This window comes from Aethalodelphis obliquidens, unplaced genomic scaffold (assembly GCF_003676395.1).
Source record: "Aethalodelphis obliquidens isolate GAN/ISIS:26980383/991018 unplaced genomic scaffold, ASM367639v1 scaffold50, whole genome shotgun sequence".
NCBI lineage: Eukaryota > Metazoa > Chordata > Mammalia > Artiodactyla > Delphinidae > Aethalodelphis > Aethalodelphis obliquidens.
In genome coordinates this window covers 5138659-5156227 of record NW_020837994.1, presented here as the reverse complement: position 1 = coordinate 5156227, position 17569 = coordinate 5138659, and the positions used below count along the sequence as shown (strand labels likewise).

General features: G+C 41.0%; 1 protein-coding gene across 2 annotated transcripts in view; it reads left to right on the top strand.

The window, feature by feature from the left end:
• GAB2 (GRB2 associated binding protein 2) overlaps positions 1-17569 on the top strand; it is a 174752-nt gene that overhangs the window by 138882 nt on the left and 18301 nt on the right. For both annotated transcript variants that reach the window (XM_027083506.1, XM_027083507.1), the window contains exon 3: positions 8356-8599. In XM_027083506.1, coding sequence (XP_026939307.1) covers positions 8356-8599 — 244 coding nt within the window. The remainder of the gene's footprint in view (positions 1-8355; positions 8600-17569) is intronic.

Here is a 17569-nt window from a genome sequence, read left to right as displayed (position 1 = left end):
TGCCCCTTCACAGGATTGATTTCTGCTAAAGTAGACCAAGAGATCATATCCGTCAAGGTCAGGGTGCTGTGACTTGGCCCTTGGATCTCAGAGATGGTGTTTTTTCCCAGATCCTTCCTCAGAAGGGGATTGGGGAGGCCTGGTCCCTGAAAGGTCTCACAGGGTCTCATGTTACTGCCTGTCTGCCTCCCCTTTTTTCTTCCTCTGTTTTATAGTTTTTATAAACACTAGAAGACTTATATTTTTGAACTTGGGGAATTATTTATACTAGTCTTTAGCAGTTGGATCCAGCAAATGTCTACTTACCATGCAAATATGAATAACATTATAAACTCACGACAAAATAGCAATCCCACTGGCCAGTGTCCTGGTGGTCAGATCTCCTGGCTTGATTACCCACCCCCCTTTATAGAGAATATATCTTCATTCACATTGATACATCTTTCTACGGGTACCGCAGAAGGACCCCTGGACTAAGAGATCTGAGTTTTCATTTCAGGGTTTACATCTGATCCACTGTGTGGCCTTGGACAAGTAGCCTCACCTTTCTGGACCACGGTTTCTCCAACTGTAAATGAGAGATTTGGGGGTGAGTAGGGAGGGCAGTGGTGATAATGATTGGACCCTAGGTTCCCCTCCAGTTACCATATTATGTGAGGTATTGTCTAGAGTGAAGACATTTTGTGTTTGATCCTAAATGTATGCATAAATTCTCTAGTAATGATGTGTGCCAGAGGATTTTGAGGATTATTCCTTTTTAAATAATTTTAGGCTTGTGATTGTGAGTTAAAATGACCTGGCTCTATTGATCCAATGTTGCACTCAGCCAATCTGTTAGCAGGTTTTTGTTTTTAGAATTCTCCACCCATCTGATTCTTGCTTTTCAATTAGCTTTCTCCAGGGGACCCCTCATCCCATAAAATCCGACACCATTAGTTTCAAAATTCTTTCATTAATCATCTTCTCCCCAGTGAGAACCCTCAGAATTTTACCACCTTTCTACTTCTAGGAATAAATGATATAATATAACAATTGTCAACTAACTCCCACTTACTTAGTATTTAATAGTTACTATTTACCCATATTTCACCTCATTGAATCCTCAAAAGAGCCCTGTAAGGTGGGTGTTCTCTTTGGCATTTGACAGCATGGGAGAGGAGATGTAGAGAGAGATTAAAAGTTTCGCCCAAGGCCCTGTGGCAAAGTAGTTTTAGAACCTGGACTCCCACGTTTCTGAACCACGTCAGGCTCTCTCCGTTGCTCACTGTTCCTTTGGAGTCGGCTGTGGACAAATGATAAGGAGGGCCAGGAAGAGCAGGGATGGTTTCCAATTTAGAATTTTGATGATACCAAGAAAGATTCTGGGAAGAATTTGTTCTTTCATTTGGCTTTCAGAACTTGCTTTGCCCTTGATTTTTCAGTTGACCCCAACCCTTCTACCTCTGCCCCAGAATTAAGAACCAGAGATTGTTAAAAACCAAGCCAGTGGATCTGAATCTAAATGTGTAAATATAACTCATTAGGTCTTACATGGAGCAGCTCTCATAAATTTCCCAAAGATGACTTTGCCGTGTATCCCTGGTCTAATGCAAGTTCTCCTGTTTATAAATAAAGAAAACAGGGCCCAGAAAGGTGAAATGACGTACCAAAGGTCACACAACCAGTTGGCAGCAGACCTGGACCTAGACCCTCATTCTGTTATTTGACTCTGCCTCCCATAAAGCTAATACCATTCACCTCATAGGGATTGTGTAGGAACTCTTTTCTCTACATGGGTGAAAATAATTGGCTTTGAAGACAATGAGATCTCTTTCAGATCTAGACTCTGCCACTTCCTAAATGTGTGACCCCAGAGCTCACTATTAACTTCTCTGAGCTTCAGTTTCTCCATCCCCCCAAAAAACAAAACGAAAAACCAGTGGAGGTAATAATAATATCTACCTCACGGGGTAGACCAGAGACACATAGTAGGTGCTCAGTAAATGGCAGCTGTGATTCTTGTAGACAGGATTGTCCCTGTCGTTCTTATTAATCCACGTATAACATCTATACAAGGTATAGTTGTGACTTGGAAAGAAATTCCATACCTCTTGGCCAATTTCAGGGTCTCAGCCGGTTCCATGTGTACTCTAGGAATAGGAGCAGTAAGAATGGTGGGGTGCCGTGCTAAATGCTTTGTATAAATGACCTCCAGTCCTTGCAGCAGCCCTGCAAAGTATGTATTCTCCCTATTGAACAAGTGAGGATCAAAGAGGTTTATGTAACCTGTCCAAGACCAGAGCCAGGAGTTAGTAGAGCCAGGCTTTGAATCCAGCCTGGGCGCCAGCATGAACTTTGGTCTATCATTTTACGGGTTCTGAGACCCACTGAGGCTTGGGGTGGGGTTTGGGGGGGGAAAGGATAAAGATTAAAAGGGCATTGAGATAAGGGAACCAGTCATTATTTGGCCAGTCACCTTTTCCAGAAGCTCCCGCCAACCACCCCTTTCCTGCTCCTGTTATCACTAGCTAGTGGATGCCTGGGCTGGGCTCCTCTACTGAAATCCTTCAGAGCTTTCCTGTTCTAGAGTTTTGCAAGAAGGTGGGAGGAGTGTTTTTATGCTGGGAAGGCTTCCCAGGGGTGATTGTGGAAAGGAAGGGGAGTGATTTTGTAGGGCCCTAAAAAGAAGCCAGGAAGAAGAGGAAAAAATAAAACCCTGCTGAAAAGAAAACAAATTGACTCAGGCATTTTCTGGCATTATCTTTCGTCTAGACTTGGAGATCGAAGCTCAGGCCAGAAGTCTGGAAATGTCCATTTTCTTCTCGCTGTGTATAACTGACCTTCCTAATGACCCAAGACACATCATTACAACAACCTTACAGCCACATACCAAAAACAGCCCAGCCACGTATTGTCTAATGTCTCCTTTATCTTTACCATTCTTTCCTTTCCTCAAAAGGTACCCAGGCAATAACAACAAATGCTGTGAATATTTATATGAGTGCATGTATTTGTTTTCACATCCTTATCTCATTCGCCCTTTACAACAGCCCAGTAAGATAGACAAGCAGGCCAGGGATTATCCTCCCATCTTGACAGGTAAGCAACTAAAGCTCAGAGAGAGACCTGTCCATGATCTCACAGCTAGTTAACAGCAGAGCTGGAAATGGATCCCTGGGCTCCTGACTCCTGTCCTGTGCATGAGGTCCACACACTGTGAGGTGGAATTTCAACCTGCTTGAGTCTTTTCACCCCAAACCATGAGTGCTTGCCTTCTGTTTAGCTGAACTTCCCACTGCCTTGCTATGATTATGGGGTGAAACCCTGAACAGCGGGGTTGGAGGAGTTATAGGGAACTGAAGGTAGGAAGGGGAGAATGTCTCTTACTCAAGGGGGTTTAGTAAGGGCTCAGTATTTACTGAGTGTTCAGTTTTCTCTTTGGAGAAGAAATAAAGAAAAACTAAAGGGCAGATGAATTTAACTGGATGACTGTTAATCTCTTGCATATACTTTACACTTCATACTTTGCAAAGGGCTTATGCGTGTGTGTGTGTGTGTGTGTGTGTGTGTGTGTTTTAATTCACACACCATATATCACTCAATTAAAGTGTACAAGTCAATGTTTTTAGTATATTCACAGGGCTGTGCAACCGCCATCACAGTCTAATTTGGGAACATTTTTATGACCCCAAAAAGAAACCTTATGCCCATTAGTAGTCACTTCCCGTACCCCATCCTCACCCCAGCCGTAAGCAACCACTAATCTACTTTCTGTCTCTATATATTTACCACTTCTAGACATTTCATATAAATGGAATCTAGCTTCTTTTCACTTAGCACAGTACTTTCAAGGTTTGTACATGTTGTAACATGTATTTGTGCTTTATTCTTTTTTTTTTTTTTTTTTTTTTTTTGTGGTACGCGGGCCTCTCACTGTTGCGGCCTCTCCCGTCACGGAGCACAGGCTCCGGATGCGCAGGCTCAGCGGCCACGGCTCATGGGCCCAGCTGCTCCGCGGCATGTGGGATCTTCCCGGACCGGGGCACGAACCCGTGTCCCCTGCATCGGCAGGCGGACTCTCAACCACTGCGCCACCAGGGAAGTCCTGTGCTTTATTCTTTTTACTGCTGAATATTCCATTACACGCTATGCCACATTTTCTTTATCGATCAGCTTATATGCATTTGGATTGTTTCTACTTTTGGCTATTATAAGTAATGCTGCTGTGAAAATCTGTTTACAAGTTTTGGTGTAGATGTATGTTTTCATTTCTCTTGGGTATATACCTAGAAGTGGAATTGCTGGGTCATATGGTGACTCTGTGTTTAACTTTTTGAGGAACTGTCAAACTGTGTGTGTGTTTATAAATTTACTGAGATGTATTTCCCATAGCATGAAATTCACCCTTTTAAAATATACAGTTCAGTGGGTTTAGTATTTCCCAGGGTTGTGCAACCATCACCAGTCTAATTTTAGAAAATTTTCATCAACCCAAAAAGAAATACCATACTCATTAGCAGTCACTTTCCATTACTGCTCCCCACCCCAGGCAACCGCTAGTCTACATGCTGTCTTTGGATTTTCCTATTCTAGACATTTCACATAAATAAAGTCATGTAATCTATAGTCTTATCACTAGTTTTTTTCTCTTAGCATAATGTTTTGGAGATTCATCCATGTTGTAGCATGTATTAGTATTTCATTCACTTACATGGCTGAATAATATTCTGTTGTATGGATGTATCACCTTTTGTTTATCCAATCTCTCCCTCTTTCATCCCCTTCCTGTATGTCTTTGTCTCTGTTTTCTTATAAGGACACCAGTCATTGAAGTAGGTTCCACACTAATCCAGTATGACCTCATTTTAATAAATTACATCTGCAAAGACGCTGTTTTCAAATAAGGTCACATTCTGAGGTTCCATGAATTTTGGATTGACACCGTTCAACCCAGTAAAGGTACCAAGGAATCATCACATGAATTCAGGTAGAAGTCTTTTAAAGTTGCAAGCTGAGGTAGGCTTTTGGCAAGATTTAGTGCCCAAACAGCTTTGAAAGAACTTTTCTGGGGCTGCAGGCCATTATGGAGCTAACTGGCTTCATAGACACGGCTTTATGTCAGAAGAGTGGAATTCCAGGTGTCTGTGGGCCCAACTCATGCTAACCCTTACTTCATCTTATTGACAGACCTGAAAAACCTCTCTGACTTTGACCACAAGAAACAAGCATATGTGGATTTTTATTCCAGGGAAAATTCTTTTATTCATTCAACAATGAATTCAGTGTCATGAACCCCACTATGTGCTGGGACTGTTCTAGGCACAGAGATACAGAAGTGACTAGAACACATTTTGAGTACCTACAACCTGCAGTGCTTTCTTGGCCCTCTATGCACTTCATCCTCATAAAACCACCCTATGTCAATTTGTAAATAAGGAAACTGAGACTCAGGTGAAATTTCTCTAGCTCTGTGAGTAAACAGACTGGGTCACAGATTTGAATCCATAGCCTGAGCTGGAGGCAGAGGACCCTAGAGCTGAGGATAGGTCACTCTTCCTTTATACAGACCCACAAGCATTCAGCATAGGGGACATGAAGGATGAACTGGGTGACAAGGCAGGATAAGTAGGTTGTGACAAAATGGCTATTCTTGTCAGATTGGGGAACCTGGACTTTATTCTGAAGGTAATGAGGAGTCAGTGGATGTTACTGAGGGAGTATGACTTATTATGCTAGATGTACTTCCTGTGTTTAATCAACACATGATTATGGAGTTGGATCACAGACTGGGCTTCATTCTAGGGGTAAAACTGTTACAAGAGAGACAGTATCTCTGCCCTTACTGAATTGGTAGCCTGATGTATGGAGCGAAGAGAAAGAGGGTTGGTGTTTTCCTGAAATTCTGTTTGAAACACAAGGAAGTACAGGTGGGAAACAAGATTGAAGAAATAAACAGGAAAGTGGTTTTTAAAAGAGAGAGCTTTGTAAGTCATCTTGAGGATACCAGGGATCCAGTGACGAATTTTAAGCAAGGCAGTGACATGATGACATGCCGTGGTTGCTGAGAAACAGGGGAGAGTCACAGATGATGCCTAGGTTTCCGGCTTGGGGAACTGACTGGATGGTGACGTTGATGCACTTCACTGAACTAGAGACGCAGGAGGAGGAGTTCCGTTTAGATTGTTGAGCTTGACCTGCCTGTGGGACAGCTGAATGGAGACGCTCAGTAGATGGGGGGGGTGGGGGTGGGGATATAAGACAGGGAGCCCAGGAGAGAGAACTGAGCTAGAGATGCAGATTTGTGAGCTGTTATCACATAGCTGAAGCTGTGAGAGTGGACAGGATACCCCTGGAGAGTCTCCAGAGTGAGAGCGAGGTCATAGGAGGGTCTGGGGCAGAACCCTGGAGAAAGCCCGCATTGAAGGGCTGGGCAGAGGAGGAGGAGTCCAAAAGACCACAGAGAGTGTAGAATGCACCAGAGGTTTCCCTTGCACATTCCCTATGTCTCCTCAGGCAGCAGCTTGGGCTGATCACCGGCGCTGGGCTTTCTCTGTCCCCCAGCACAAACCCTCTCCTCTGCCACTAGAGAGTTCATCTTGCAGGTCTAATGGAGTAATGAAGCCATTGATTCTGTTAACAAACATCCAGTTCACTGCGAGACCTGTAATGGGAATTCATTTTGGAGGTCAATACAGCTGTCAATGGGACAGTTTTTCCCCAGAGGCCTGTGGCTTTTCCTGCTGTACGCTGGCAGAAGTTGTCTTGCCCAGCAGCAGAAAAGACTGCAGAGTCATTAATGCTGTAGAGCATCCGTAAGCTGGTGGATCCTGCCCAGGGCCATGAGAAGGGCCCTAAAATAGGTCAGATAATAGGGAACTATGTCCCCTCTGAAGTGCTTTGAATAACCATAGAAAGCCACCATCATCACCACTAAAACATTACCTCCCACCAGAAATTACATCTTTAAATCTTTCTTTTGAACAAAAAAGTTTCACTCTTGGAATAATTGTATGCTGAATGAATGTTTTTGCTTATTCTACAAAGACAGACTCAGAACTCTGTATGTACCTGGGGTTTATTCGGTAAATGCTGGCACTGTAGAGGTAACATCATCCGTCACTGTTCTTAGAAACCCACGGGCCAGGCAAGGAAGCAGGGTGACAGTGGATATAATGAAGCATGGGCCACGTGCTGTTAGCACCCAGAAGAATGGCCGAGTCCACGAAGGTTTCAGAGAGAATGTGATACCCGTGTAGGGTCTTAAAGTCTGTGTGTGAGTGCCAGAGGAGAAGAAGTGAAATCCAGGCAGAAGGAACAGCATACGCCAAAACAAAGAATCATGAAAGGGGCCGGTAGTGTATATATGTCCATGCCACTCTCTCGCTCTGTCACATAGGGAGGGTGGGAGGGAGGGAGACACAAGAGGGAAGAGATATGGGAACATATGTATATGTATAACTGATTCACTTTGTTATAAAGCAGAAACTAACACGCCATTGTAAAGCAATTATACTCCAATAAAGATGTAAAAAAAAAAGGGGGGGGCTGGTGCATTCACAGACTGATGAAGCTTTCATATGCCTGGGGTATGGGAGGAGGGAAACAGGAAATAGGTCAGACTGTGGAAGGCCTTGTATGTTGTGCTAAGGAATTTGGACTAAGCTTAGAGAGCCAGCCAAATGAATAATGCCCTTGGCTGGGGGTATTACTCTAAACTATTATCTGTCTTTAATACCTCACTTCCTTTCTAACACAACAGACGAGAGTTTAAGATAAGAGTTCAGAGAAAAAAGACCAATATATGGAGAGTGGTGAGTACAAGATGTGGGGAACATCGTCCTCAGAGGACTTGGAAGGGTAGGCGGGAGGAGCTGGGACCAGTCTTAAGGGACCGTTCCAATTACATGTGCTTTTGTCGTTAGTACAGTAACACACAGTCCAGGGACTCAGTAAATAAGTCTTCAGGAAGCAAAGCTTCATTTAGCAAAGCCAGCTTAGCTTTGAGGGAGATGATGAGAGCAGGAGCCACCAAAGAGAGGGAAGGCCGTGGCACTCACCGCCCCAGAGGCTGGCCTTGCTCGAGAGCCAGAGTCGCACTTCTGGACCTCGAGTAGGCACACCTCCTGGAAGTGGGGCAGAAACTGCCCAGGCTGTGATAGGGAGTCGCCTCCAGGAGCAGTACGGAGGTCCAGAGCCTGGAAGCCACAGCCCTGCGCTCTGGGAGGGCAGAGCCGGGGCAGGTGCATGAGGAAGAGAATGCTGCGGCTGAACCATTGCCTCTGCCCTTAGTATTTTCTCCTCGTCTGACAACCCAGTTTGGGATAAGGACACCTTCCCTTCCTTTACCATTCAGAGAGCTCTTTCTCCTTTTCACAGACTCCCTGAGGAACATTTCCTCAGCCAGTCACGGCCCCCGCTCTTCTCCAGCTGAGCTCAGCAGCTCCAATCAGCACCTTCTCCGAGAACGAAAATCCTCAGCCCCGTCGCACTCCAGCCAGCCAACCTTGTTCACCTTTGAACCCTCGGTGTCGAACCACGTGCAGCCCGCCTTGTCCACCAGTGCACCTCAGGAGTATCTCTACTTGCACCAGTGCATAAGCCGGAGAGCAGAAAACGCAAGGTAGGCAAGCGGTAGCTGGTTGAGCAACCACTCGCAGGGCCTAGTAATTTTCAGACTCTGCTTTTTAATTTTAAATACGTAAGAGTAAACTATTTTATCTTTCCAGGTGGGCAAATATATAATTATAAAACAAAACATCACTGTTTTTGCTTAGGCAACCTTCACATTGTATTGGTATCATCTACGTTGCTATACAATGATAATTGGATTCCAAAGAAGCCTCCCGTTATCAAAAATCATGCTATAAAACTTTTTGGTTTAATTTGAAAAAAAGGCATTAGGAACTAGAGTTTCAGAATTGCAAAAAACAAAGTCAGTGCACTTGTCGGCCCTAAGAGTGTAACTATAAAACCTTAACATTGTGGAACAAATCCTTATCTCACTTTTGCTCTAGAGCTACAGTTCCATGTGGCAGCCACTCTCCACATGTGGCTATTTAACTTTGAATCAGTGAAAATTAAATAAAATTTAAAATTAAGTTCCTCAGTTATACTAGCCATATCTCAAGTACTCAGTAGCCACACATGTCTAGTGGATACCATACTGGGTAATACAGATATAAAACATTTTCATCATCACAGAAAGTTCTAGAGCAAGGACTCCCTGCTCTGGAATAAGTTTTTGTTTTTCTAACACCATCAACTCTAACAGGTGCAGAGCCTGTACATATTTTTATTACCTTTTATTCTCATTGTTAGGGTAAACGAAAGTGCAGAGCTGGTGGGCTTTTGCCAGAGCTGGTTCCCAATTCTACCATGGCCAGCAGGTTGTAAACCATGTTCCTTGATGAATTAATTTAGAAATATCTAATTTGTGTTACGAAAATTAAGGCAATTAGAGAACTGGCTGTATTAATAAATCATGTCACAGAGTATTTTCGTGCATAATCTCACTTAAACCAGTTAAACACACTGAGAGATCGCCAGGGTAGATCATTTATCTCCATTTCATGGATGAAGAAACTGAGACTCACAACTAATAAATGACAGAGAGGACTAGAACCCAGGTTTCTCCTTTCTGGTCCTGTATTCTTTTCTCTACACTGTGCTGTTCTGGTTATGGTTTTCTGAGTCATTTTCATGCAACAGAACCTCCCAACACTCAATTTTAAGTCTGCCTGAAAATCCCATTTTCCTGAAGCAGCGTTGATTCATTTGTGAACTTTCACTAGTTCAGTCGACTTCCATCAACATACACATGAAGGGCTGAGTTCTAAAAAGGTAGAATGAATTAACCAAGATCACTGAACTAGTTAGTACCTGATTCTCCTGAAGCACAGACCAGAGACAGTATAGTAGAATGAAAAGTATTTTACAGAGTGAAAAGTATTTTGCAGTCAGTCAGTTATGGGTTCAAATGCAGGTTTGGCCACCTCTTTGTGACCTTGGACCACATATTGAGCCTTTTTGACCTTCAATTTCCTTACCTGCAGAGTGGGAATAATTAATTCAAAGGCTTACTTAACGAGCGTAAAAATGGCAAAATATACCTAAGGTAGCCAGGAGGTAGGAGGTGCTCAGGACATATTGCCAGATGCTCTCCTGTGCCGCCTCCCCTTCTACTACGTGTAGGATTGCCTGGTAGCAGAGAATGCGAGGTCTTACAGTCATAATTCTAGTGAAAGACAGAGCACTTTATATTAGTGCCTCTCAAACATTAATGTGCCTATGAAATACCTGAGGGTCTTGCTGAAATGCTGATTCTGATTCACTGGGCCTGGGGTGGGTCCTGAGATCCTGCCTTTCTGCAAAACTGCAGATGATGTCAGTGCAGACTGCAGAGCATACTTTAAGTGGAAGGCTTTATATAGTATTAACAACTTGCCACCACCTCCAGTCCCATGGTACTGCTAAGGCAACAGCGAACACATATATAAATGTCTCTGCTTGAATTAGCAGCTGGGCCCACTCTCTGTACCCTCACCTCCTCTGTAAAACCTCTTTTAAATCTTCCTAGCTGGAATTCATTTTTCTCTGAATTCCCATAGCAGTCTTTGATGATCTTTCTCACAGCATTTGGAACTTTCTACCTCGTATTACGGATTTTTATATTAATATGTTACTGTTCTTTGGGACAGGACTCAGGGCACATAGTAGGTGCATAATAAATATTTGAACAAATCTGTGCTATGGAGGTAACATAATAGATGAGACAGAATTTATCTACATCTGGGGAAGCAGCTTAATTGTAGGGCCTTGATCAAGTTGTGCTTTTCTCTGTGTCTTTGTTTTTAACTTGTGTGGGTGTGGGAGCGAGAGGGTGATGAGCAGGATCTCAGGGAGATTTTAAAAAACAGTAAGTTCAAACAGTGTTTGTAGAATTCCAAGCAGGAAAGGAGGGCGGGAAGGAAGTTTTCTTCAGTCTAGAAGGATTATGTAGTTCTTGGTAATGGTGGAGTAGCATGCATGATACTAAACATACTGTAACAATTATAAACTCTGGACAAAATATTTTAAAATCCTGTTCAAAGGCACTGAAGAGCAATCAAAAAGCAGGACTGATTTGACTCTTAAAACAAGGGACCAAAAAAAAAAAAAAGGGGGGACCCACATTTAGCGAGATTCAATTTACATGGCTTTTGCTATGAAGGAAATTTCTATAACATATCATCCCAAATGTCAGTATACAATGAGAAATTGCTGGACATCTGAAGAAACTAAAAGTTGACCTATAGTCCTAGAGAGCTCAGGTCATAGAAACAAGTTAAAATCAACCCAGTTTTTGGAGCTAGCATACAAAGACTTTAAAATAGTTGTGTTACTTGCTTTAATCTATGGTGGGAAGAGGGGGTGAATAATGAGTAAAGAGATGGTGAAATTTAGGAAAGAGATAGAAACTTTGAAAAAGAACTTAGGAGTTCCAGTTCCGCTATGGTGGCAGAAGCCACCACAGGCTTCTGTCCCTCCCACTAATTACAGATAAAAACTCTGGACAAAATATAATTACCCAAAGACTCTGTAAAGAAAAAGAAAGGAAGCAGATTATGGAGGGGAGCAAAACTTGGAGATGTGAGTACACAGGTAAATCTTCTGTCTCTGGTGGATTTGTCCTGAGAGTGGGCTCCATCACAAAGCAGCACAGTGGGGCAGACTGCTGAAACTCTAATAGAAACCTCATCTTTCTGGTTAGAGGAACCAGAAAAGGAGCCCTTTGGGGACTGGAAAGGAGTGGAGTATCCCAGTGTGGAGAGAGCTAGTGAAGGCAATTCCTGATTCTGGGTGTAAACCCACACAAGTCTCAGGCTCACCTTGAGCTACCCATGTGTGGGACAGACTCAAATCAGCATAACCAGAACTTTGTGAACTAAACTGAGATTTTCACTACCACACACAGAGGAGAAACAGAAGTTACAGGTTGAACCTGACCATATTGATTGCCTGCACAAACAAAATCAACATTCTGCAGAGGATGATAAAAGAACCCAGAGTCTATACAACATAGTATCACAACATTCAGAATATAGTCCAAAATTTCTCAGCCTACAGAGAGCCAGCAAACTAATTCTCAAGGGAGAGCACAGATGCCAACCCCAATATAACTAATGTTGAAACTACTACACACAGGTTTAAAAGCCCATTTTATAACAGTATTCCATATGATAAAGGAAAACACACTTGAAATTAATGGAAAGAAAAAGAAACTCTTATCACCCCAGAAGTCTATATTCTGCAAAAGTATTCCTTCAGGAATGAAAACAAAATTAAGACACTCTCAGATGAAAGTTAAATAAGAGAATTTCCAAGAGATCTGACTTAAGAAATAATGAGGCTAAAGCAAAGAAGTACCAGAAGGAAACTAAGATCAGGAACGAAGAAAGAGCAGCAGAAATAGTAAATATCTGCATAATTATAAAATACTATTTTTTCCCTCCTAAGTTTAAAATACGTATGAGTGCTGAAAGCAAATATTAAACATTATCTAGTGGGGTTTTTATCTGTTTTTATTTCTGGTAAAGGAAGAGCTCTTCTGGTAAAGGAAGAGCTTCCTTTACCATTTTTGGCCATGTGAGTCCCTGGTAACAGATTTTCCCAGCTTTCATTTATGTGGAAATACCTTTATTTCACCTTTATTTTTCAGAGATATTTTTGCTGGGTATAAAATTCTGGAATGATGGTTTTATTTCGGCATTCTAAAGGATGCCATTCTATAGTCTTCTGACCTTCGTTGTTTCCGATGACAGGTCAGCTGTTCTTTTTATTCTTATTCTCCTGTATGTAATGTATCTTTCTTCCTCTGAATGATTTTTTTTCTCTTCTTTTAAAAAAAATTGTGGTAAAATACACATAATATAAAATGTACCATCTTAACCATTTTTAACTGTACAGTTCAGTAGTATTAAGTACTTTCACATTGTTATGCAACCAATCTCTAGAACTCTTTTCAACTCTCAAAATTTAAACTCTCCACTCTTAAACAACTCCCCATTTCACCTTCCCCCTAGCCCCTGATAACCTCCATTCTATTTATCTCTAGGTAACTCATTTAAGTGGAATCATACAGTAGTTGTCTTTTTATGCAGTCCTCAAGGTTCATCTGCATTGTGGCATGTGTCAGGATTTTCTTCCCTTTTAAGGCTGAATAAATATTTCATTACATGTATATTCCACATTTTGTTTATCTGTTCATCCATTGTTAGACCCTTGGGTTACTTCCACCTTTTGGCTATTGTGAATAACGCTGCTGTGAACATGGGTTTATAAATACTCTTCAGGACTCTGCTTTCAGTTATTTGAGGTATATACCCAGAAGTAGAATTGCTGGGTCATACGGTAATTCTATTGTCGCTTTTTGAGGAATTGCCATACTGTTTTCCATAGTGGTTACACCAATTTACAACAGTGCACAAGGGTTCTAGTTTCTCCACCGTCTTGCCAACACTTGTTATTTTCTGGTCTCTTGATAGTAGCCATCCTAAATGGGTGTGAGGTAGCATCTCATTGTAGTTTTCATTTGCATTTCCCTAATGATCAGTGATAGTCAGCATCTTTTCAGGTATTTGTTGCCAATTGGTATATCATTTTTGGAGAAATGTCTACTCAGGTCCTTTGCCCATTTATTATCAGAGTCTTTTGTTATTGTTGAGTTGTAAAAGTTCTTTGTATGTTGCGGACATTAACCCCTTATGAGATACGTGATTTGCAGATATTTCCCCCATTCTAAAGACTGCCTTTTCACTCTGTTGATTGTGTCCTTTGATGCACAGAAATGGTTTTAATTTTGATGTAATCCAATTTATCTCTTTTTACTTTGGTCACCTGGGTTTTTTTGGGGTTTTTTTGCGGTACGTGGGCCTCTCACTGTTGTGGCCTCTCCCATTGCGGAGCACAGGCTCCAGACGCACAGGCTCAGCGGCCATGGCTCACGGGCCCAGCCGCTCCGCGGCATGTGGGGTCACCTGTGTTTTTTATTTCATACATGAGAAATCATGGCCAAATCCAATTTCAAGAAGATTTTCCCCTGCTGTCTTCTAAGAGTTTTATTGTTTTAGCTCTTACATTTAGGTCTTTGATCCATTTTGCATTAAGTTTTGCATACAGTATAAGGTAAAGATCCAACTTCATTTTTCTGCATGTGTATATCTAATTTTCCCAAAACTGTTTGTTGAAAAGACTGTACTTTGCTGTGGAAAAGATCTTTCCCATGGTCTTAGCATCTTTATTGAAAATCATTGAGGGTTTATTTCTGGACTCTGTATTCTGTTCCCTTTGTCTATATGTCCATCTTTATGCCAGTACCACACTGCTTTAGTTACTGGAGGTTTGTAATAAGTTTTGAAATCAGGAAGTGTGAGACCTTTAACTTTGTTCTTCTTTTTTAAGATTGTTTTGGCTATTTGGGCTTCTGACTGATTTAAGTTTTTTTCTTTATCTTTTTTCAGCAGTTTGAATGTGATATTCCTAATGTGTGTTTTTCTTTATATTTACTATGTTTGGGGTTCACTTGCCTGTCTGATTCTGTGTGTTGATATTTTTGATTCAGTCCAGCAAAATTTCTACCTGTATTGCTTCTGCCCCATTTTGTCTCTCCTTTCCTTTGAGGCTCATATGAAACTTCAGTTACTCATATGCTAGACCACTTGAAACTTACCTACATGTCACCGATACTATTCTTTTTTTTTTTCCTATCCTTTTTCCTTTCTGTGCTCAGTTTGGATAGTTTTGTTTTGTTTTGTTTTTTGCGGTACACGGGCCTCTCATTGTTGTGGCCTCTCCCATTGTGGATCACAGGCTCAGGACGCACAGGCTCAGCGGCCATAGCTCATGGGCCCAGCCGCTCCGCGGCATGTGGGATCTTCCCAGACCAGGGCACGAACCCATGTCCCCTGCATCGGCAGGCGGACTCTCAACCACTGCGCCACCAGGGAAGCCCTGGATAGTTTTTTTAATTCATTTTTCAATTCTAGGATTCCCCCCCTTTTTTTAAATAATTTTTGAAGGGTAATAGAAGTACAGTCAATGCCATATATATAAAATGTCCTCATGCCCCTTTGTAATGTGCCCTTCCTTCTACCATATTCCTCAGAAACCACTGACAGTCTTTCTGTCACTACATTAGTTTTCATTTTTTGGAATTAACTTGAATGGAATCATAGAGTATCACTATTTTTTCTGACTTCTTTCAATCAGCATAATGCTTTTGGCATTCATTCATGTTGTTGCATGCATCATTAGTTTTTCCTGTTTATTGCTGAGGAGTAATTCAATGTATCTTTATATCACAACTTACTTATCCAGTCACATGTTGATGGGCAGTTGGGTCGTTTCCAGTTTCGGCTAGTACAAATTAAGATGCATTTGTACATAAACAGTCACTAACAAATCTTTTATGGACATTTGTTTCATATCTCTTGGGTAAATACCTAGAGAGCTAGGTGGTTTACTGGTTAATTCTGTCAAATATTCAAACAAAATAGTACAAATATTACCCAGATTCTTTTTAGGAAACATAAGAGGAAGGAATCCTTTTGCAACTCATTTTTATATAACCAACATAACTCTACTACCAAAACCAGATAAAGATTATGAGAAAGAGAATTACAAAGCATTATTCCCTGTGATGATAGATAGAGAATTTCTTTTTTTCTACAAAAAAGTATTAGAGGGCTTCCCTGGTGGCGCAGTTGTTGAGAGTCCGCCTGCCGATGCAGGGGACGTGGGTTCGTGCCCCGGTCCGGGAAGATCCCACATGCCGCGGAGCGGCTGGGCCCGTGAGCTATGGCCACTGAGCCTGCACGTCCGGAGCCTGTGCTCCGCAACGGGAGAAGGCCACAACAGTGAGAGGCCCACGTAAAAAAAAAAAAAAAAAAAAAAGTATTAGAAAACAAATCCAACAACAACAACAAAAAATATATATATATATATATTTAAAATGTGTGTATGTATTTTAGGGATAATATAGATTAGGGAATATATATGTTTGTATATATCATTAGGGATAAGACACCATGACAAAGTAATGTTCATCCCAGGAATACAAGGTTGGTTTGACATTCAAAAACCAACCGATATAATTCATCACATTAAGATAAATAAAGGAGAAAAATCATATAATCATCACCTCAATAGATGCTAAGAAAGTATTTGACAAAACTTAATACCTCTTCACAAAAAATATTTCTTAGCAAACTGTGAATAGAGGAGAACTTTCTCAAACTAATAACAGACTTCAAAGGATAACCTACAGCTTATATCATACCTAATGGAGAAATAGTAAACATATTCCCCTAATATTGGAGACAAGGAGAGAATACCTGCTCTCACCACTTCTATTCACTAGTGTACTAGAAATCCTAGCCAGTTCAATAAGGGAACAAGAAAAATATAAAAGGCACAAATATCAGAAAGGAAGATGTAACACTGTCTCTATTTGCAGGTAACATGATTGTTTATATAAAAAATCCTGAAGAATATAGAAAATACTAGAATTAATAAGGGAATTTAGCAAGGTCACAGGATAAAAGATTATTATACAAAACTTAATTTTTACATACTAGCCTCGAAAAATTGGGAAAATGAACTTTAAAAAATTCTCTATATAGTGATGCCCCCAAAATGAACTAGTTAGTAATAAATTTAACAAAAGACATGCAAGATCTCTTCACTGAAATCACTATCTAACGTTGCTGAGGGAAATTAAAGACCTAAATATGGAGAGTCATAATATACTACAGTTATGAATTGGAAGACCCAATATTATTAAAATGACAATTCTTCCCAAATTAATCTGTAGATTCAATGCAATCCAAATAGAAATCCCAACTAGCTTTTTCATAGAAATTGATAAGTCAATTCTAAAATTTACATGAAAATGCAAAATATGCTAAAATGTGAATAGCCAGAGAGAGTGGCATGGACATATATACACTACCAAATGTAAAATAGATAGCTAGTGAGAAGCCGCCACATGGCGCAGGGAGATCAGCTGGGTGCTTTGTGACCACCTGCGGGGGGGATAGGGAGAGTGGGAGGGAGACGCAAGAGGGAGGAGATAGGGGAACATATGTATATGTATAACTGATTCACTTTGTTATAAAGCAGAAACTAATACACCACTGGAAAGCAATTATACTCCAATAAAGATGTTTAAAAAAATGTGAATAGCCAAAGAGATCTAAAAAAAAAAAGAGGGCTTATACCACCTGATTTCAAGACTTTCTGTCAAACTACGGTTAGACAAGACAGTGTTGTATTGATGAAAGGGTAAACATACAAATCACTAGAACAGATTAGTGAATCTAGGGGGTAGAATGAAAAAATATATGTATGATTGTGACAAAGGTGCCAATAGGGAAATGAAAGTCTTTTCAACAAGTGGATATCCATATAAGAATTTTTTAAATTTTTATTTTATATTGGAGTATAATGTGTTAGTTTCAGGTGTACAGCAAAGTGATTCCATTATACATATACATGTATTTATTCTTTTTCAAGTTATTTTCCCATTTTAGGTTATTACAGAATATTGATCAGA